The 22049-nt window shown below is 43.0% G+C and overlaps 1 protein-coding gene across 4 annotated transcripts in view; it reads right to left on the bottom strand.

The window, feature by feature from the left end:
• PRKAG2 (protein kinase AMP-activated non-catalytic subunit gamma 2) overlaps positions 1–22049 on the bottom strand; it is a 224845-nt gene that overhangs the window by 173859 nt on the left and 28937 nt on the right. Inside the window, exon 1 of one of the 4 annotated variants that reach the window (XR_010306582.1) lies at positions 19438–19807. The exons of 2 other annotated variants lie outside the window; for them this stretch is intronic. Coding sequence is in view for 1 of the 2 variants with exons in the window: in XM_064162851.1 (XP_064018921.1) it covers positions 19438–19572 (135 nt within the window). In the remaining variant the exon portion in view is untranslated. Of the gene's footprint in view, positions 1–19437; positions 19808–22049 lie in introns of those variants that run through there. One more of the 4 variants, XM_064162851.1, reaches the window with a different exon arrangement.

Below are 22049 nucleotides of genomic sequence, written 5' to 3'. Positions count from 1 at the left end.
ATAGAACATAACTAATTTAGCACCCTCTCTAAATTATGTACTTGCAGACTATGTCTAAAGCTTGAGTGTTCAACATCTGGATAGAGCCAAACTAAGGTGTACCTCTATTAAGAAGTTATCTATCATTGTAACACTGCTATGGATAAAGCCTGTGTGATTAGAACATGCATCAGGAAGCCTGCAGAGCAGAAGTTTAATACCATACATATTTATATATATATTAGCATTGTGAAAACTTATCTAACTTGTAGTTTCGGTCACCTTCTGAGGAAAGGTTAATTCAGCTGGGAACAGGTGCATCAAAAGACTATTTTGAGGATGAGAGGAACACAGAGCCTCCCTTGTGGGACGTGACTAGAAGAGCCTGGCTCACTTAGTTTCACAGTTGACAGCTGAGAGTGTATGTGATCCTTCTCCAAAGTTACATAAGATACATAAACAACAACAAGGCAGAAGGGAGATAAAGGACACTTTGTGGGTGAATTAGAGAATGGAAACTGATTGTGAGTAAATTTAGCTTGGAAATTAGGCAGGGAAAAAAAACGGAAAGCTGTGATGGAAGAAGTTTATTATAGAGAAGATATGATGGGACTGCCCACATGATTTTCCTACAGGAGCAGGAAATGGAAATAAATGGCAGGTTAAAGAAGCATCCTTCTTGCCTGTATGCCTTTTATGGAGTAAGAAGCGGAATTAATGATAACTATTTCTAGCATTTTCTCTAGGCCCAAGAATTTCTGCTTGTACTGTAGAGACATAATAGCTGGTAGATCTGGAGAACAGAAACAGTTCAGATGCCTAATGATCAGGAAGGGTTGTGGACATCTGCAAAGTAGGCATTGTATTTATAACGAGACAGTTAACATGAAAATGTAGGATAGGTCAGCAAGGTTAAGGCTGGATTGTTTTCCAAATTTGGAAAGGGACCAGCACACAACCTGTGGCCACATGTCAGAGAGTGACCCTTCCAGCATTCAGAGTATGTCAACCATATTTTTTTGCTAAAGCTGCAACAAAAGATACTAAACCTGAGGTAAGAAGTCCTTGCTGCCTAATGCCATGCTTCTAGTCCTTCTCCAACGTGCTGCAAGGATTATATGCAAAAATACACACGGCAAAAGAAGGGGCAAGGACAACCTCCACTCCTTATTAGATGGAGAGGGGAATGTAGTAACAAAAGATGAGGAAAAGGCAGAGGTACTTAACATCTTCTTTGCCTCAATCTTCTTCTCCCAGGCAACCAGCAACAGAACAAGGGAGCACAGCCTCAAGTTGTGCCAGGGGAGGTCTAGGATGGATGCTAGGAGGAAGTTCTTCACACAGAGAGTGTTTTGCCATTGGAATGGGCTGCCCAGGGAGGTGGTGGAGTCACCATCTCTGGAGGTGTTCAAGAAAAGACTGGATGGGGCACTTAGTGCCATGGTCTGGTTGACTGGATAGGGCTGAATGCTAGGTTGGACTGGATGAGCTTGGAGGTCTCTTCTAACTTGCTTGATTCTATGATTCTACAATTCTATGAAATAAGGGTGCATGCAGGCACACCCATATACATACATATAAGAAAAACATGGGATCCTACTCATAACAATGTATCATCTGCATACACAAGAGTCTCAAACATCCCAGCATGAGAGGAAGAGATGTATAATGACTTCAAAGGGGAATCAAGATGATCCTACCCATGTAAACTAATCGCCAGGTAGAAATTATCTCTGTAGTCTACTGAAGAGCCTGGAAAGAACAAACAAATAAGCGAACACTACTGTGAATCTGACAGACATTTCTTTTTAATAGATTAGAGAAGCTCAGAAAGAGGAAGGAAAAGTTCTGAAAGTAAAATTACAAGAAAACAGGCTAAAGAAAGGAAAGGAAAATATAACAACCTTCCTGTAGAGGGATGGGAGAGGTAACAGAAATACACAGCACTGGCACTGCAAACGTTTTACCAGTCATCACCAAGGTTCCTACTTTCACCTCTCTCAGCCACCTAGAAGACTGCTTTGATCACAACTCGTTAAACCAGGCCCAGCCGAGAGAACACTGAACCCATTTGTCACCACCTTTCCAGGTTCAAAGCACAGTTCCCATGGTGAGGCTGCCCTTTGCAGCATAGGCTCCTCCTCAGCTCTCCCCAGGGCTCAGGGAAAACTGGCTCTCCAGAGGCATCACTATGCTGACCTGTCTCATAAAATAGTGGGAGTAACTTCTGTTGCTCCCTCAGCAGCGCTTTTCTGGAGCCAAAAGCATGCTGAAACACTGCCTGCCCTTGCATACAACTCGAGTAACAAAAGAGAAGATGTACTCAGCTGAAGGTGAGGCTACAGCTTCCCATCCCTTATTTAACGCTGGCTTATTTCCATCAGCTGTAACAATAACTGGCAGAGAAAGGATGTTTTATGGGGAACCATAAGCTCATGGTGCTACCTCAGATGTGTCAATTTGACTTTATCCACGGATGAAGGTATAAATCTCTTGACACAGGAGTCTGGCAACAGATCTCATCAAAGGTACACTCCTGAGGCCAAAGGGATTCAGGATTGATAATATACAGTAAAAGCCCCATGTAGAGTCAGCGCAGAATCAGCAGTAGAGTGGGCCAAGACATGTGCCAGTGCTGAACTACCTAAAAAATTCTGGCTTTAAGCATGATGGGTTTTTTAGCTTAGGTATAACACTAGGGAGCCTCTCAGCTTTACTCTCCAGATTGCTACAGACTTGGGCAAGTTCCCTATTCTACTTTTTCTTTTCAAGCTTTAAATCAGAAGTAATGATAGTTTCAGGGCAGCATGGGTATTATTAACCCAAACATTTCTCCTAAGGACTTTGAAATTTGCAGGATATTGGAGGAGGCCAGTGCATTAAGGGTTATTATGTTATGTTGGCTCTCTCAACAGGCTTTTCTCTTAGGAGAGAGTTAAAGCAAACACTTGGATCAAATACCCCATCAATTAAAACCTGGATATCCTCCAAGAGTCCACTTCTTTGGCAAGTTCAAATAAAGCAGGTTTCCCTGTGTTTAATGGGCAAGTGAAAACTTGAGCGAGGCTCAAAACATAGGGAACATCAGAGTCTTGCATGTGCCTAAGACAACAGTCTGAAGATTAGTGATATTTCACAATTCATATTCACTAGGAACCCCTCCAAACCAGGACCAGTACAGGTAGATTGCTGCAGTGGCATTTAAGTTTACACAGAATGAACAAACCCATGTTTTTCTCTAGTCACAGAGAACTAAACCATTTGTGTCCATTCAGGATCTCACAATGAATTCTGACTGTTCCACACATTGCATTTTTTGCCACAGGCCTTTCCAACAGGTATTCCAGATGAAGGCATTTTCTTCAGTTCCTGCACAAATTGTCCTAGTGGTGCTAAGCAGCACTGAACAACCTAGTGATCTCTGTCCCAGATGCAGCTGTATGTCAATCTATGTGCCATCATCTACAGCAAAACTACACTTCTGCAGCCCTTCAGAGATCTTTATATGGGAAGGTTCCAGAGTTTTCTCCACATGCTGTCTACCCAACAAAGTTACTAACTGCCGGGTCAGTGGAGTGAGGGCTTGGTTTGGGCTACATGAACCCTTCAAGACCAAGAACAGAGTCATCAAGGTGTTAGTCAAGACTGACACGCTTCATACCTCAAGGATATCCTCTTTCTCTGCAGCCCTACAATGTGGAAGGAGAAGAACAGCTGGATCCAAGATAAAGCAAGCTTGTGGTTAGGAGGTTATACTGCTACTTGCAGTAAGGCTTGGCTTTAACTACCGAATCAGCTGTATTTTTGGACTGGTAAGGAAAAGAGACATCCATGACCTGATTCAGAAATTAAGGCTTTGGACAATGTTTTAGATGACTCTGTTAATGAACTACCAGCAACAGCTGACTTTATGTTTGACTGAATTTCTATGATCAGCTTAATGAACAGATATACTTTGAAAAGTCTTAACCTTTGTACAAGATCAACATTTGCACTTAACTTTGCCTTGAAGTTACACACAGAATACACAAATATTTTGCACCAGTCACCATTGCTTTACATGCAATTTCTCAACAATAACAAAATCAAGAGCAAGAAAATGCCAGTGCTATTGCCAGAATAATATGATACTTGCTTCCCAAAGTTACAGTCTCCTGAGCAGCCCAGACAATGTGCCACACCAAGTATTTCAGATCTAGCCAGCCAAGGTAGGTCCTGTCCCTACACTGGTATTACAGATCCCTTCCCAAGCAGTAAAATGACACAATCAGACTCATGGACAGCAGCACTGGAAAGCCTGAGGAAGAGAATATCACAGAATATGAAGTTCATGAGGCCTATTTTTAATTAATTATCAGATGGAAATTAATCTTTCTTGGAACTTTTGGAAGCTCCTTGGAAAAATCAAGCTCTCCTCAGAGCTACCCTTGTGTGCAAACTGGGATAGATAGAAGGTCTCTTCTATTAAATAGATAATGATAAACTCTGATATGATGCTCAGGGGAAAAAAAAAGCAAATCACTATGATTAAAAAAAAAATCTAGTCAGGTCTATGGGTAGGTTTATACACATAACACCCATCATTTATTATGCAAACATCCTTAAAACAGTTTGAATTTCCAAATCCTCAGCCTGTGCACAAAGGCATACTTCATTTAAATGACCGTTATAAATCCATATAAAGTACAAGGCTTAGCCTTATAACTGTCTCTTGATCTCATGTAGTTACCAGGCCTCCATTCAAACGAAATATGGCCTGTCAGGATTCTCTCTGGCCTTCTTCTATTTTGTCTCTACACTGGGGATGTGAAACGGAAAGGCTGAATGCATTTATTCTAGTCTGGGCACCTTGCCAATACTCACAGAGATATTTTAGGTTTTCTGGCTCACAGTGAGTTCAACCTTTTACCTGCCCCTCCATACCGACTGCCAGAAGAAACCACAGCTACAGAATTACAGTTGTAAAACAGTCAGAATAGCAGAGGGTGAACCATAGCATCAGCCATATATTATGACTCTACCCAGGCTTCACTTCCCCACCTCTATCATGGATTTCTTCAATCAAGTGTTTTGCACAGGCCTGCTAAATGTGGTAAGATGTGAGGTAAGCAGCACTATAAAGGTTGTCTGTAAGGAAAGACAGCTCTCAGTGGCACATCCAGAGGTAACTTAGATATTTGACAAATCATTGCACAATTCGGGTAGGAGAAAAAAAAGAGAAAAACAGGCTGCTGGTTTGTTATCCAGTACAAAATGGATCTGATCCTGCTAGCAGTGCTCTCTATCCTGTTTTGCTCATTTATACTTTATACACTCACAAGATTTAGGTGGCTGCTGCTCCCATCCTCCTAACTTGCAGAGTCATAATGAAATCTTAGCATTTTCATCTTGTTGCCTCCAGCCCCACCACCACTGATGACAGAGCTTTCAGTGATGACAGTGAAAATATTCCCACTGAGGCAAGTAACAGCAGAATCACAGCCAGCAGATCTAGTGGTGAGCAGCTCATGCATAGCTGGAAATCTTCCAGCAGGTTCAGCTGCTCCCTGCTCTGCACTGAACAGGTCATTCAAGCAAAAAAATACTCTTCAAATCTCCTCAAATGCTAATTGTGTTATCCCCCACTGAAACAGCAGGAGCCTTGTGGCTCCCATCAGCAGTAAGTATCTCACCCTTGGGCAGCCAAAGCCATCAAAATTTCTGAAAAACCTGAGGTGTTCCCAGGTCTGAGGAATGTGCACAGACCTAAAAATCCTCTTCCAGAAAGATCCATCAGGAAAGGTTTTTGCTCTTTGTATTTTATGATTCCAGTGAGGTTTAGAAACTGTGTCTAGAGATAGCAGCTAGTGCTTCTGGCTGGGGGAATATTGCTGGGGATGGGGTTCTTGTGTAGAGGTTACAGTGGCTTTTGGAAATCACAGGATTACAAAACCAGGAACATAGAATAGAGAGAAATCTGACATGAAAAGTGAAAGACTGAGAAGAATAAGACAAGGTATTTTGGCAACATGCTTAAAAGGAGAATCGGCAAAGGTGTTTAGGATTCACTGTGAAACCAAGTTCCCAGCCCAGTGCCAGAAGGTTGGATTTCCACAATAGAATGATAAATATCTTCAGCAGTAAGCACTGAAAGGTCAATCTTTCCTGTCAAAATAGAAGCTCCAAAAGGGACATTTAGTATGATGATCTTGGTTTATGATCTGAGCCACAATCAGTCTTCAAGGCTGTCTTCATGATAACTTTCACAGCACTGAATTTACATATCTTAACTAAGAAGGGATAAATCTAACTCCTTGATAAACCATCCTAACTTTCTTCATCCTCACTTTTCTGCAATGCTACTAGCAATCACATTTCTATCAGTAAACAATTTTCCATCTTCTTTAACTCTGTTACAATTTTCCCTATGAAATACAGCCTGGCATAATCAGACTGCTTTTCAAGGTCAGTCATTGTTAGGAACCTGTCTTGCAAAAAAAGGCAACTGCATTGGTATAATCATGTTAGTAATGATAGGTCCATTATATAATCAACAAATTGGTGTTTCTGCTGGCTATTCCCTTTCCTTTGGCCTTCAAAGTGGTTCTCAGTTCAGTAAAATACTTGTGATGCTTCTAGAGAGTGGACAAAGTAAACACCAGGACTTTTGTGAGTTGTGCTGCATTGTGCTGGTAACTAACTGCACCTGCTGCATTTCACTGCAGGAAAGTCAACTTCTCAACATGAGTATGATGATCTTTCAGGCACAGATGAACATGCAAGTTCCCCGCTTATCATTTGTGTTTTCTGCTTCCTTGATGTGAAGTCCTTTCATCACCAGGGGATGCCGAATCCCAGCATGGGTTGGTAGCTTTCTGGCATGGCTAAAATTCACTGAGTGATGCAGCATAAATCTACACAGTTTACTTTATGAATGTCACTAACTTTACTAATCCCTTTTTCAATTTATCATAATTTTGAGTAGCTCTCATCCTACAGGATAAATGCTCTTTTCTGAGACTTGTCCTACCAAATGGTCATCCCTTCATCACTTTCTTTACCTGATGCTTTTCAGAGTGCAAGCAAAAGACAGTGCTATGTCAGCACTCTATTCAACTCTTGAGAGGAAATTCTGGTTTTCATTATGATTAAAAAAGCCCAAATGTGCAACTTTCTTCTGTTTTAATTATGCTGTATCACTTCAGTCTGTTCTAGATTAGAGGACACACTATGTAAGAAAGTTACTTACATATTTCACTCCACTTCAGCAGAATAAATTTTGAAATGCCACTAGTAGCTGACATAAAGAATTAAATAAGTTTCCCATTCCCAATATTTAGGCAATACCAAGCAACTAGAAAAAAAACAACCCAAACAGATAATTTCAAGCTAGCCTAGTAGTAAATTGCCACTAGTAGTTACAATTCATGTTTGCTAACTCCATCCACATCAACAAATAGCCAAGAAAGCCTCTAGTGTTGAACAAATAGAAAAGAAACTTTCTAAAATGATCTGGCAGGGACAGACTAACACAGAGGATTCCTGTTGTGGGAGTTCTCCTGTGCAACATGTACATTCCCAAAGAGCAAGCCCAGGCATATTTGTTTTTACACAGTCGTTTCCACACCAAGACTCATTACCATTCCCCACTCCCTCCTTCTGCTTTTGTATCCCATCGTCCACACCAACAATTAGTGGAAGTGCCTGGCTGTGCCTGTTCACATTGTTCCCAGATTCTGTCTCCCCCAGTGAGCTCTGAAGACCATGCATTATTTGGCATGACATGACTTGGGGGCCTTCTACAGCAATGGCCGTATGCAAGGAAGCAGGCAGAGACAAGGAAGAAGAAAGTCCTGGTTACAACTATCTGGGACAGTAGGGCTCAGTATGTGTTAATGTCTTAGCACAACACCTCAGGTGATTGGACTGTAAATTACTTAGACTTACAAAGTGAAAAACCCAAACCCCATCAGAAAGAAAAACAGCCTAAGGCCAAGACACAAAGTCAGCTTCTTGTTCTGTTTGTTTTGTGGCAGTAAAACACAGGATATGAAATAGAAAATAATCTTAGTATAGTTAGAAACTCAATCCAGATGTTTAAATATCAGGCAGAAGCATATTCATAAGGGTTGTTTTTTCTGAGATAATTAAATATCTATTGCATTTTCCATCACAGTTCATTCCTCTGCAACAGGAGTGATTTGCCATCTTGTATACACACACTGAAGGCATTGAGTTTATAGTAAACAGCTGCACCAGGGCAGCTTCTCTTCACACACACAGGTTCTGCACCTGTGTCCTCAGTGCTTTTTAAAATTAAGCTAGTCAACTGCACAGAACTTTCAAGACCATAAACCATAATCAAAGGGCCCTATTGCTCTCTGGAAATCAACTCTTAGAAATAACTTCACTGGAAATGGATGTTTCCTTAGAGTCTATACTTACTATTTCCTCTCATTTGGTTGACAAAGCCCAGAGAAACCAGAGAAATGTTACTGTTCATTCCTCCAAGAGGTGACCTCCAGATGTTCAGCCTGTGTATTCCAACTCTCATCTTCAAAACTGTGCGTACTGATTGCTGCCATAGATACTACCAGCCTTTGCTCTTATGTGTGTGCCTCTTCCTCAGTTTCTTCAACTCAAATGCAGTCAAGGCTAAAAGCTTGTTGTACAACTAATATGTACAGAGACATTTCAAAGACTAAATTGGTTACCCCATCAGCTTCTCACAGCTCTAAGGAGCTACTCAGTGTCATCTCATATCTCTCTAGGAACCTCAATAAGCAGCAGTTCATGAAGCAGTACTGACACTGATTTGCAGAACCCCAAATACCTTTAAAGTCAAACACCTCTGCTTCATAAACATGCTGACAATGAGCATATGCAGATTATGGCAAGGAAATAGATCTTTTTTCCTTTCCAAAGATACATTTTTGAAGTAAACTCACTATTCACAGTGAGTCTAGGCACATTACATTTCCACAGTAGCTCACAAACCTTTAGAAGTTTGCATAGGTAAAAAACACAAATAAATTTCCTCTCCAATTTTAAATGTTTAAGGCTTTTCCTCAAGTTACATTGAGATGTTGAAGGGAACAGAATAGAGATTAATTTCTGAAGTCTTTATCATATGTAATACTTGCTCACTGTCAGTCAAACATAAGGTCATGCAAAGACTTTCATTGTGTGTCACCACAGACTGAGCTGCATGACGTATCGGTATTAGTTTCAGTCTTTATCATCAAGAGAACAGCTGCTATTTATCTCTTCCCAAATTACTTTCTAGTATTGCATTCAATCTCTGTTCCCTTAAAACAAAGCAAGCTTCTGACTTGGTCCTTCTTTGGTTGGTTGGCTTGTTCTGGTGGTTGTTGTTGTAACTGCTGTTGTTGGTTTGTTGTAGGGTTTGGGGTTGTTTTCCTACTTTAGCTCTCAGGTGCAAGAGAATGTCATTGGGAGTGGAACAGTAGGAAAACCAGCTTCTGTTTTGTAATGCAGGTGTACATAGCAGAGAGGAAGATCGGCTTCTTGACAGCTTGAAAGACATACAGTTGTTTTCCAATGTACTGAAGGACATCCTGATGCAAGTGGACTAGTTGGATCCTCAAATACTGCAGAGACCTCATGTGCCTTAATTTTTCTGAAAATCCCATCTGAAGTGCCACACTCATTAGCACCTTTTCTTCTTTCCTCAAGGGTAATCTTACGAATGGCATTTCAAGTAAACTCGATCATCTGTTGTTCTCAGATTTTTGGATCTCAGATTATAGACAGATGGACATCAAAAGTGAATGAATTATCAAGGATTACCAAGTTTCCACTCACTTGTTTTATCTGACAGCACACACCAAGAAAATAAAACATGTTGGCTAACTAAGAGGGTATCGAAAGCAACACGTTTTAATCAGCACTGCGGTGGGACAGGAGGATGCACAGTCTGTTAATAAAGCCAGCTGGTGAACAGTAGCTTGCTTTGCCTCAGCTATCAGTTGAAGTTCACCACTACAGCTGATGAATACTGGGTGCAAACAATCTTTGTTTGCTAAGGAATGGAGACTAGCTCACTACTGCACGTACATCCTTACCTAGAGCTTCCTCCTTTATTGACTTCAGTATTTCACAGCTAAAAATCAAGAGTTCATTTAGACAACAATTTTGGTAAGCCAGCTGATGATGCCTCCACAAGTCCATCACAGTGAAAGGAGTCAGAACTCTAAGCGTGTAGTACAGAAAAAGAACTGAAGTAACTGCAGCTTTTGAATTACTGGTATGACTTCATAAAGAAATGTGCTGGCATGTACCCTCCTGCCTCTGCACAGCTTAGAGCAGATACAGTCATTCTCAAAACCATAAAAAATATAAGGGAAATGTATCATTAGCTGACACTCAATTAAAAGAAGCCCATTAAATAGTATTTACCTTTAACACCAACTAGCTAAACAAAAGGGCAAAGAGAACAGCTGAATAATATCTACCTCTCATTCATGTCAGGCCATAACCCTTATGCTTGATGTTGGATCAGCTTTTCAGACAGCAGAAGCTCTCCATTTGCCCATTAAAAATGTAGAGTTGACCTCGGATTAGTGGAAGAAGTAACCACAAAGAACAGTACTGAGACCATGCTGCTATTTTCTCCTGGCAGCAGTACTGGGGAACACTCAGCTCTAGCAACCAGAAGGAGAAGTCAGTGGAATGCAGGAATGGAGACAGGATGTCTGCAAAGTCTTTGGAGGGTTCTGTAGGTTGAACATGGCTGGTAATGTGCTGTTTCAGATGTCCTAAACTCCACCTGATTGAGTTCATAGACAGCTGGACGCTAAATGGCTGCAGACACTGAGCTTCAAAAACTCTACAACCAACTATTCAGAAAAAAGCCCAAACTAACATTTCACAGCTTTCAACAACCACAGGGAGTGTGTGATAATTAGGCACACTCACTGAAGTACTGCTTGTGATGCTGGAAGTTAATAGTCTCCTGTATTTATCCGCTATCCTCAATCCTTAGTCTCCCTGATTAGACTGCCAAAAGAGTGCTGTTATTTTAGGGCACAGCATGACCATCTGCAGACAGTAGACTTGAACCCTTTCATTTCATATGCGTTGTCAAAAGTAAAAATACAGAATCAGAGCGTCCCAGGTTGTAAGGCACCCCAAGGACCATCTGATCATTCTCAGCAAAGATATTTTGCATAGCAGAGGACAAAGCTGAACACTATTCCAGGTGTAGCACTGAGTAGAATGAGACAATGGCTGCTTTAGCTCTGCTGGTGATGCCCTTGCTGATGCAACCCAGCCATCTTGTTGGCTTCCTTTGCTACAGCAGGACACTGTGCACTCACATTGAGCTACTTTTCGTTATTGACTTAGTTTGAGCTTGTACAAGCAGCTTCATGGGATGAAGAGCACAGGAAGAAAGTTGGGCTTATGGTTAAGATAAGTGAACTAGGTGTCCAGACCTCATGAGTTCAACAGTTGCACTCCTGCACAACACAGTGCAAGGTACTTCAGCTCCAATCATCTTGGTAGAGTATCAGCACTGCAAAGACAATGTCATTTCCTCTCACCAGTCTATAACATTTGTTAAGGCTTTGAACTTCTCAGAGAGTTTGTCTTTAGTAACATGTGTCCTTATGCATGTATAGACATCTAGCTCAACGACCCCACCAGATGTCTCAGTGTTTCAATGTGGTATGCTGATCTTTAAACATTTCTTTAATCAGCCACTCAGCAATCCAAAGCTTACATCAAGGACTCTCCTCTGCCCAACCTCAGGTGATACAGCTGACGGAGATTCAGACAGCCAGACAACGATTTAGTGCTGTTATCCTTGTACTGTCTTTCCTCATGCCTCTTGGTTTAGATCACACTTCCAGCACAGGAGCCATGATTAATACTCAGTAACAGCAAATACTCCTCTAATTAATTTATGCAAAAAATATGACAACATGTGATGAAAACCACATTCTGGAAGATTCAATGCACTGCTGAGAAGCTGGCAAGCTCCCATGCAGACTGTGATAGCACTGACTAAGCATCTTTTAGAAATCCTTCTTTACTTTCCCTTTCTTCCACAAGCCCTGGTGGGACTGTTGTGCCTCCAGTTTCAGCTCCCATCTCCAAGCATGGTTTTTCCAGAAGTCTCTACATTACATGGCTACAAATTCAGCTTCCCACTCCAAGTAGACACTCGTGGAGTTAAATTCAATGTGCCTATATAGAGGCTGAACAATACTTAGTTTCAAGAAGCTTTCACTTGCCCAAAGGCAATGAGCTATGAAGTTGTGCAGTCTCCGTCCTTGGAGATAGTAAAAATCTGATGGGACACAGTTCTGAGAAACCTGCTCTTGCTGACTTCCCCCAGAATGAGGACTGGGCTATGCAATCTCCAGAAGTCACTTCCAACCTCAACTGTTCCATGATTCCGTAAAAAACACTTGTTAGCAGTTACAGCTTTTAAAGACTGCTATCTCCAAAAGCATGCCAACACAGGTTTAGCAAACATATTAAATGCACAACTATTTAAAAGCATAGAACAGTCCTGAATCTGTGAAAACTTGTTTAAGATTATGGCCAGATACTAAGAACAGTCAACATGACACTCTTAAGGATTCAGTATATAATTCCAGTTGTCTTTCCCAATTTCCATGTGGAGTCCATTCAAAATAAGTGGCATGCAGGTAACAATCCATTTCTTCCACTGGACAGGCTACTGGCAGTACTAACAGCATCTGTTTAGTCCCTCATACGCTTATAACTTATCTTTTCTATGAAGAGCTTGTCTTCACTGACATACTTCTTCATGAATGGATTCAAATTTTACCCCTAATCTAGCTCACCAAGTACTGATTCCTCTAATTCCACTGACAGCATGTTTTCAAACTTTTCCAAAGCAATCAACAGGCACTTAGATTCCACAAACTAGATCTGAACATTAATCATTGGTTAAAGACCTCTAGTAAGTCTACAAGTAAGCAGGAAAATCCTGTGTTTTGTAGTGTTGTAAGCCAGCACTCTAACCACTCAGCTCTTCCTTCTCCTGCTAGCAGAAGCACAATAATTTGCTTTCATTGTTCCAGCAGCATTACTGACTTGAAAAGTTGAGATGAGAAAATGGCACAATGCCTGCTGTGAATAAATGATGATAAAGGGTTGATAACATGGCATGTAATGCTTATAATGCAAACACTTCCTCCCAGTGAAACTCCAGATCTAGGAATGTGTTCTCCAGCAGCTTAAAAAAAGGCATAGAGCTCTATCACCCTGACTGCAAAAATAGATTAAGTCTGGAGCTTAATAGGTTCTGTTTTTGGAGCACAAGGTCACAGAAACCCTTTGCAATAGTATCCATAAGGTCAGAACAATCACAGTGTGTGATATAAATGACAATCCTAAAACACATCCTGCAGTGCATTTGCTCTGCATGCCACTAAGCCAGGCTTACGTAATGCCATTTACTGTCATGCCAAAGTAGAAGAAAATTTAAAGGACACTATACACCATCTTATGGATTCTCAACATCAAACACTGAAGTGCTGCCTAATGTTTTGCTTCTCTGCCATCTTAGTAATGCTTTCATGCTTTAGAGGTTTCATATGTAGTTACATGCAAGCAGTTTAAGAGAGACAGCTTACAGAAGCAAACAATGAAATGTGGTTCACTATATCCCAGTTTCTACAACTACCTAAACAGTAAACACAAAAAGCAGTCTGCAGCAGGAACTGTAGCATAGGTCACTCTTAGTACTAGAAATACTTCAGCAGTAGCATAGCACTGCATCACTTCACCACCACTAATACTTTAGAGTTATCAAAGGCATCTTATGCTCATGTTTATACACAGGCCTTACTTTCCAGGAGAAGAAACATACTCTGTTCAAGGTACATTCAAGTTGTCTTTTCTTTTTGTCATTGAAGACAGGCATAACTCTCCATATTTGTTAAGTCATAATACTTTCTTCAGTGTGCCTACAATGTACAGAAAATTGAGACTGTGCTCTCTGCAACCAGATCATGCCCTGCAAGCAGGCTAATTGTCAGAGCCTGCTGAACAGTCTAGGTAGCACAGCCCACAAAGGAGCTGTTTTGATGGCAGACATATTCTGTGACGTCTGTCTGCTGCTGGTGTCATCTTTGATGCCTCATTTCTCTTGTAACCGACTCTGCTCTTTTGTTAGTCCCTCTGCATGGGATGCCTTTTGATATAAATTCATCTCCTCCTCAAAGGGATGAGAATTATATGTGGTATTTTGCTCAAAACCAGCGTCCATAATTGGGTCCATCGAGAGCCAGGCTGATACAGTTTTGGCTCCTTTCTACTCCTATTAGCCCTGTCTAGCCAGCACACCAACCTACTTCCATACATCATCGACAAAATGATTGTTGAATCCTGTCTTCAGGGTCAAATTCTGCTTTTGGTCACAGCTGGACAGCTCCCTTAAATGCAGTGTGATGCCTAGGTGAAAGTGGACATAAACTGAACCTTGTGGGTCTGTGAACAAGCACTGGAACCACCCAGGGGTAGATCACTACTTTCCACTTCAGTCCTGACCCTTCTAGGAGCATGACGTTTTCCTCTGTTTCAGTCATTCCCAGTACAAGCACAGTGTGAGTAACCTTCCCTGAGGCCAAAAGTCTCACCATCCACATTTCTGTGAAGTTTCTTCCACACTCAAGACTTATTCCTCCAAGGAAATCCACATTCCTCTGAGCCTGCAGTCCTAACAGGCTCATAGGTATAAATGAAGGAAGTTCGGTAAGACCATTTAGGAGCAGATTCTTCTACCAGAAAAAAAAGCAATGTTTTACAGAAGCAGTACTTTTCCATAAGCTGATAATCAGTTTGCGTTATGCTTTAAAACTGAAAGGATTAACAGCTTCCTCAAATACAGTGGCAGCTATTATGACTGGATCCATGAACCCTTTCTTTTCTCCTTCAGGCAGAATCCAAGAGCAATCTCAACACTCCTGAGCAAAGACCTCTCTTTTGCCTTTTTTGAGGCAATTAAGGATCTTTCAGATTCTTAATATATCAGTCCTTTAGGGAGGAATCCAGATTTAACCTTCAAGGCCACAGAAGCTCAGGACAACATGGAGAGTGCCCTAGGAGAGCAAGGAGGAGGACAGTTGTGGCTATAATTTCAGGGAAATGCTTCTCTCCTTTGTCTCCCCCCCCATTCCTGGATCACACTGGAGTCTGACTCCTTCATCTCCTTTGAAAGAATTGATCAGCTTATTCTTCATCTGCAGCGTCCCAAAGTGATCTCTAGACTGAAGCACTGCTCTCATCAGCCCACCCAGCAATTACCAGGAGACAAGAAACACCCTGCAAAAACCGTGACAGAATAAAATCATTTCACAGTGATTTATCAGGCATGCAGCCATTAATGACTTTGCAAGTGTTGGAGGGGCAGAGCCTGAGCCAAAACTAGCTGTCAGAACATCACTGTCATCTACTGGGTTAGAAATATTTAAGCCATCTGATGTTTCAGCCTGGTGTCCCAAAATAAAAACAGGCCTGAAAACAGCAACAAATTTGCACATTGAGGAGATTGTTCAGAATCACAGAGATCAACAAAGAAATGGGAGAAACTGTGCAGAGATGTTTGTCTGTGTGACATGGAAAATAAAGGATCACAATCTCCAAGAGCATCCTCTAGCACATCAACTCTGCTGTCATGGCTGAAGCATCAGAGGCAGCAGCCACTGCACTGAACTGAAAGATGTTTTTATATTCATTTTCAGATGTTATTTTTGTCCTTATTGTGGAAAAAAAAATCTTTGTTCTTTTGAATGAAAAGTCACCTTATGATGAATTTGGGAAGAAAACAAGGAAGTGCAAGGTTCTGCAATCTCCACCTGCTGGGAGCAGCAGGTGCTGGGCACTTGCCATGATGAAGCTCTTAAGACAGGTTCTGCCCTCAGTTGTACCACTGTAAACACAATATAACTTTGCTGGCATTCACTGAATTATCCCAGATGAAATTCAAAGTAAGCAAGAGCAGAAATAACTTTCCCCCCCCAGCACCAGGGGATTACAATGGTAATGTTAACATTAGAACAGATCAGTTTTGCAAGATGACAAAAGAACATGCTGATCTCACTGCTGGGAGCTCCTACTCAGCAGACAATTGCATCCCATCTCAGAAGAGAGTTTTTAAAATGTTCAAAGCAATGTGCAAGCATTAACTTCTAATGGCTTCAAATGGTACTTTATAATGCTAATGTCTTTATGTTACAGATGTGATGCATCTAGAGAGCAAAGGTTTCTACTGAAATATGTAGCAGCTTTCAAAGACATTTGGACCAGAAATTTCCATTTAGGCATCTCTAATGTCAAGCTTTCAGAAGATGGTGCTGGAAAAGACAGAGGTTGATATGACCTCTACTTTAGAGAGGCTCCTGCAGTTACACTAAATGACTGCTTTGTTAGTCAGTTATGTATATGCAAAGAAAACAACAAATGAAACAAAAGGTCCAGCAATTTAGCAAACACTTCCTTGCCACACTAACATATACAGTGGTCTCAAACTTTACTTTTGGCTCCTGAAGTTGAGAGCCGCAAGGAAACCCAACTGGCAGGTCTACCGCTAGGCCCAAAGCAAGGGCTGGGCACTGCCCACTTGTGTCAAAGGAGACTGAGCACAGAAAGAAGGTGAAAACAGAGTATTTCCAACTTTTTTTGTATCATGTCTTCTTGTTGCTAGAGAAAGATGTACCTGAGAAATGCCCTGGAGCCTTGCAAGACACAAAACCAGCCTTCTTAAATTGATCTATTTCATCTGACTGTCACAGGCAATCCTAATAAAGAAAAATATGTGAGAGAGGGGGAAAAAAAGCATGCAACTTTCTTTTTACCCATGCCTATTGCTCCACAATCCTCTAACTTAATTGTAGGATGCTTCACATTATTCACCTTCTTCTTTGCACAATTTTTGTCATTACTATTTCAGTCAGCATTTCTATGTGACTAATAAATGTTTTAGGCTAGCCTGCACCACAACAGCACCTTTCTGTCCCACTGCTTTCTCTTTCAGAATTGACTCCTCTCTTCTCTCCTACTCAGACCTTGTTAGTCCTTCTCTTGTTTCTAATTTGTAGATCTCAATGAGCAAGAATTACATGTCTCAGCAATAAACATGATCTCACAGCAACACAAAGGAGAGGATGGACAAAATAAAACTTACTGTCTGGTGAAAGCTCCCTTGACAACTACAGCTACACTGACAGGCGCCACTGAAATAATAGGAATGGTGCTTCAAAATAACTGCCAAGAAAACGTTATGAAAGAGATAAAAACCAGTCTAAATGGATCTTTTCAAATGCAGATTCCACTGTCAAATGAGGAGAATGAGAAAAATGTTCTGTCTTATAGCACAGTCATATTTAACATCTGACAGATAACAGAAACCCACCAAAACCGTGAGTACAACCTAAGAGATTCTAGGCACAATAGTCCGCTTCAGGAATGCTGGAATGGTGTGGAATGGAATAGAAGGATTGTCGTGTGGCAATGGAAGGTGTTACTTCATCACCAAATCATTAATTGCTTCCAGCTTGGTAAACTTTAACAAAACTCAGGAATTTGCAGGCTTGTATCTGAACAACTACCATTACCTAGGTCACAAATGCAGAACAGCTGAGATATTAATGAACTCGAAAAATTATGGCCCACTACTAATGATGTTCTATCCAAGACAGAACTAAGGCAACACTCATTAAAAATAGGTTGTTTGTGGGCTTAGAGAGGCAATTACCAGAATGCATTAGCTCTTCTGTCAACAATGCTTAAGTGTGAACAAGTTACTTAGCATTTTTTTTCCCATCTATGCTTCAGAACATAAAATGGGGGGAACTGCTCTAAGTACTGGTGTGGTCAGAGTTCTCTGAAAGGTATTTCAAACTCCCAAAACACCCTGCAGCAACTGCAGCATCTCCCAAACTACTTATAGCAGGCAGAAAATGCAGCTTCCTGGAACAGAGGTGGAGATCCAGCTGCACTGAAGTGCCTGGCTAGACGGGGTTCCTAAGGTGGGGGGGTCACTACCGAAAGAGCGAAGAGATGGCAGAGACAATGCAGCAGGCAGGGTTGAAAGGAATAAGGTGCATAGGGTGAGTGGTGCTTTGGTGAGGTACATTTTATTTCCTTGGTATTTTACATCTCTGTTGTGAAGTACCAGCCATAATGTCACAGAGATTATTGCCTAAAAACTCCAATTACAAATGCATAAACAACACCCATGTTAGTAAAAACAGACTCTTTTCTCCCAGTAGTGCATGCACTCAGATCTCCAGAAGTTTGGCTTAGGCTCTTGAGCTTGCATTCCTCTACAGAGAAAAATGAAATCTGCAGAGGAGCCATGAATTTCTCCTCCATTTTATTCCACACACTCAAGACACCTAATAAATTTCCTTTAATTTTCTATTCTTCCATAAAACAAAATAAAAATTACAAGTACAAATATCTTTTTTTGCTCCCTGGTGGCCTGGCAGAGACATGTGTAGGACTGTTTCCTACTTTTATATAATGAAATCTAAAAACAACAAAACAAATCAACAAAATAAGCTGCACAGAAAAACATACAGAGACTCTGCCATTTCTTGCCAGAAGCACTGAAACAAAAAACACACTGGGACTGGGAATAAGAACTTAAATAGTAACACAGGCAACAAGAACACCTTAATAGTAAAAAAAACCTCCAAGAGTTAAAGTTTTGAAAGGCATGCAAAGTCTGCAGACAGAGCTAGCCAGCCTTTCAGTCCTTAGAGGGAATAGAAACTTTTGGTCTGAAGTTATTCTGTATCTACACCGTTTCTTGCATGTCTCTTTATAGTGCGAAGAAACAAAACAAAACAGTCAGTGAACAAACTGCGTGGGTCTCTAGTCTGCTCCACTATAGCAATACAACTGCCCCTGCTCTTTCGGCAATAAACAGGCTGCTTGTGTCCAAACCTAAGCAAGCTCTGGATTGCGCAGATTTGGGAAATTCAGACGTGGGTTAGTCCTAACAGAGGGAAGAGACAGATTAAACGCTCTGATTTAGCCACATAGCACGGACAGTTCCCGAAACCAAACCTGGGGATGCCGAGACCAACATTTGAGGGTGATCGGACCTTTCGCTGAACTGTACTGCGAGTCTGCGTGTTAACTGGATGGGACACACTGCACGGAACTCACAGCTCAGGGCAGAGCAGCAGTGGTGCAGACGGAGTTATCCTCGCTCCTCCGTGCCACGGACACTGCACCCTGAGGCTCCCAGCAAAACATCGGGGGCTGAGATCAGAGGTGCACCCTACGTTCCAGCCTACACTGGATGTGGAGGACTTGCCTGTTGCACAGGCTGCACCCCTAGCCAGCATCCCCCAAACTCCGGACCTCTGCGGTAGGAGACACCTCTCCTGCGCTACATGCCAGAGACAAACGTGCCCCAGCGCCCAAGCCACGCTACCTGCCGAACGGAAGGGAGAGCAAGAAGCCACTTACAGGAATGTGCACTCGCAACATGAGTTTCTTCTGGCTGGAGCTCTTCCTGCTGGTGCTGCTGCTGGAGGTATCTTTCTTCTTGTCCATGGCAGTGCTTCCCATCCCTTCGCCCAGGCGTGGTGCTGGGCGATGCATCTGGAAAGGGAGGCTCCTCTTCCCCCTCCCCACGCCGTCCCACCGTCCCAAGTTACTCTAGGCTCCTTATTTTCTTTTTTCTTTTCTTCTTTTTAATTTTTTTTCCCTCAAATGTCCTTAGGAAATGGGAGGGGGAGGAGGGGAAGGGAGAGATGGGAGAAGCAGAGGGAAGGGGAGGAGTTTCTCCAGCTCCGGCCTTTAATGCCAGCAGCGAGGTGTCGGGGGGGGACGACCTTCTCAAGTGCATGAGATACCCTTGCAAATGCTGCTCGCTTTCTCTCTCTTCCGCCCTTTCAAAAATATCCGGAGCATCCTGAGAGGGTGAGAAGTTTCCTTCCCTCGCCCGGCCCGGCCGCACTCTCCGAAAGCGAGAGAAACAAAAAACAATACCCCAAAACACCCAAACGCCACAAAACCCCGAAAAGGGGAAGGCGCTCGGACGAGGTTCCCGGCAGACCGGCGCTGGCGGGGCACACGGGACCGGACGGCGGAGCCAGCGCGGATGCCCCGCTGCAGGAGAGCCCGGCGGGGAGCCCGGCCGGAGCGGGAGGAGGTGCTCGGGCGCTGCCGCAGCCGCGGCCGGCTCGTCAGGAAGCTCATAACGAGGGCAACACAACTTTCCTTCGCGGCGATCCTCTGCCCTTCGCGGGTGCGGGGCGCGCCGCATCCCGGCCACTTTCCCCCGCTCCGGCTCGCCTCAGGACTAGCTGCCGGGCTCTTGGCGGCGGGATGGGGGGAGAAGGGCTCGGGGTACCCGTATCTCCAGGCTGCCGGAGCAGGGGAGTGGGATAAAAGGCTGGATTCACCTTCCCAAAAACGCACAGAGGCGGAGCGGCTCCTTGTCCTCCCGAGCTCACAGGCTGAGTCCTCGCCTCCCTCCCCCCACAGGGTTTCTCCCCGCCGTGCCCTAAAGGAGGGTTATTCCCCCACTCCCGAGGCAGCCTTTTCCCACCCCTCCGCAATCTGGCTGCGCAGAGCCCGAGCGGCTGCGGCGGCGGCCCCGCGTGGCAGGGCGCGGCGCTGGGCGCCAGGAGCCCCGGGCCAGGCTCGCTCCAGCCGGGAACACCGCGGGGCTGCCCTCGCCTTGCTTCCAGGCAACGTGTGCCAAGGTCGGGAGGGCCCCACTCCCCTCTGAACATAGACTTTTCCGCTGCCTCCCTCCAAACAGCCTTCAGACGCCAACTCCGCCGAGCGACCGAAGCAGCTCGCACCCGGGCAAACGACTTCGGCGTTACAGAGCACAGGAAAAGCTCTCAGAACTCCTTCACCTGTGGCTGTGCAGGTTGCAGGCCTTTGGGAACATGCTGCGTTCCACCTACCAACCCAAACCTTGCCAATGCCACCCCTGCCAGGCAGGCTTTCAGGGCTAGGATTTTTGGGGAGCACAGGGAGGGAGATGTCTTTGCTTAAAACAGAGAGCGATTTTCTTAGAATAATAGAATTGTTTAGGTTGGCAAAGACTTTTAAGATCAAGTCCAACTGTGAACCCAACACAGCCAAGTTCACCACTAAACCATGCCTCTAAGCACATCTACAGGTAATCATCATACACATGATACACAAAGAAGCAAACAACATTCTGGATCAAATTATGTGGCTTTGTTTTAGAAGCAGCTCTTCTTCCCCTGATAAACTCTGCACCATCTTACACTGTCTGAAGGTGACAATGAGACCAAGCTCATTACAGCCACAGACCTTTGATCACATCACTCAAAAGCAGACTTTCACTGGATTCAAAGCTGTGCAGGTATTCACTCACATGGTCTACATCACAGCCACCTCTAACAAATCTCATGGGATTCTACAAAGCAATGATTTCTAAGCAATGGGTGTGGATGAGGGGAAGTGTTTTCCACTAAAATCTTACCTTCTGAAAAAAATAAAGGATTGTGATGGCTGTCTTCAAGAGACACGAGAATTCAGATTTTTATCTCCCCCTTTATGGAAGACTCAGGATTTTACAGATGCAAAGCTGGCTCAGGCACAAAGTCTGTGGCCACTTCCCTAAAGCCATACCAAATCAAATTAAAGTATGAACCCTTAGTGTTACATGTCACTGCCCTACAGGTTCCTACAGGACATCACAGAAGCAAGCCCAGAAATGAGACCACAGGTGTCAGCAAGATTGGGACATTCATGGCACATGAATGGGGGAAGCAGAATTTTCCCAGACAGTACATGGTGCCTGGGGCAGCTTGTGAGTCTCCCCAGAGAAGGGGAGCAGGGTTTGTAACACCCACTTTTCCCCAGTATTTGCATAAACACTTCTGCCAGCCAAGTTCTGCTGTCAAGGGATATAGGAATGACTGACTCCTGGCATCAGGAAGTGAGATAATTACTAATAAACATGTCTATTGAAAACCTGTGATGACATTTTTCATTGTCAGCATGGTCATGAGAGTTAAAAAAGGAGGGGAAAATAAAAGTAGAATTTCTTTACGAGAATTTTAGCAGTAGGTATTGTAAGATCTCCTGGC

The sequence above is a fragment of the Pogoniulus pusillus genome, chromosome 23 (assembly GCF_015220805.1).
Source record: "Pogoniulus pusillus isolate bPogPus1 chromosome 23, bPogPus1.pri, whole genome shotgun sequence".
NCBI classification, from domain to species: domain Eukaryota; kingdom Metazoa; phylum Chordata; class Aves; order Piciformes; family Lybiidae; genus Pogoniulus; species Pogoniulus pusillus.
Note: the sequence above shows the minus strand (reverse complement) of the source record. Positions and strands in the feature narration are given on the sequence as shown.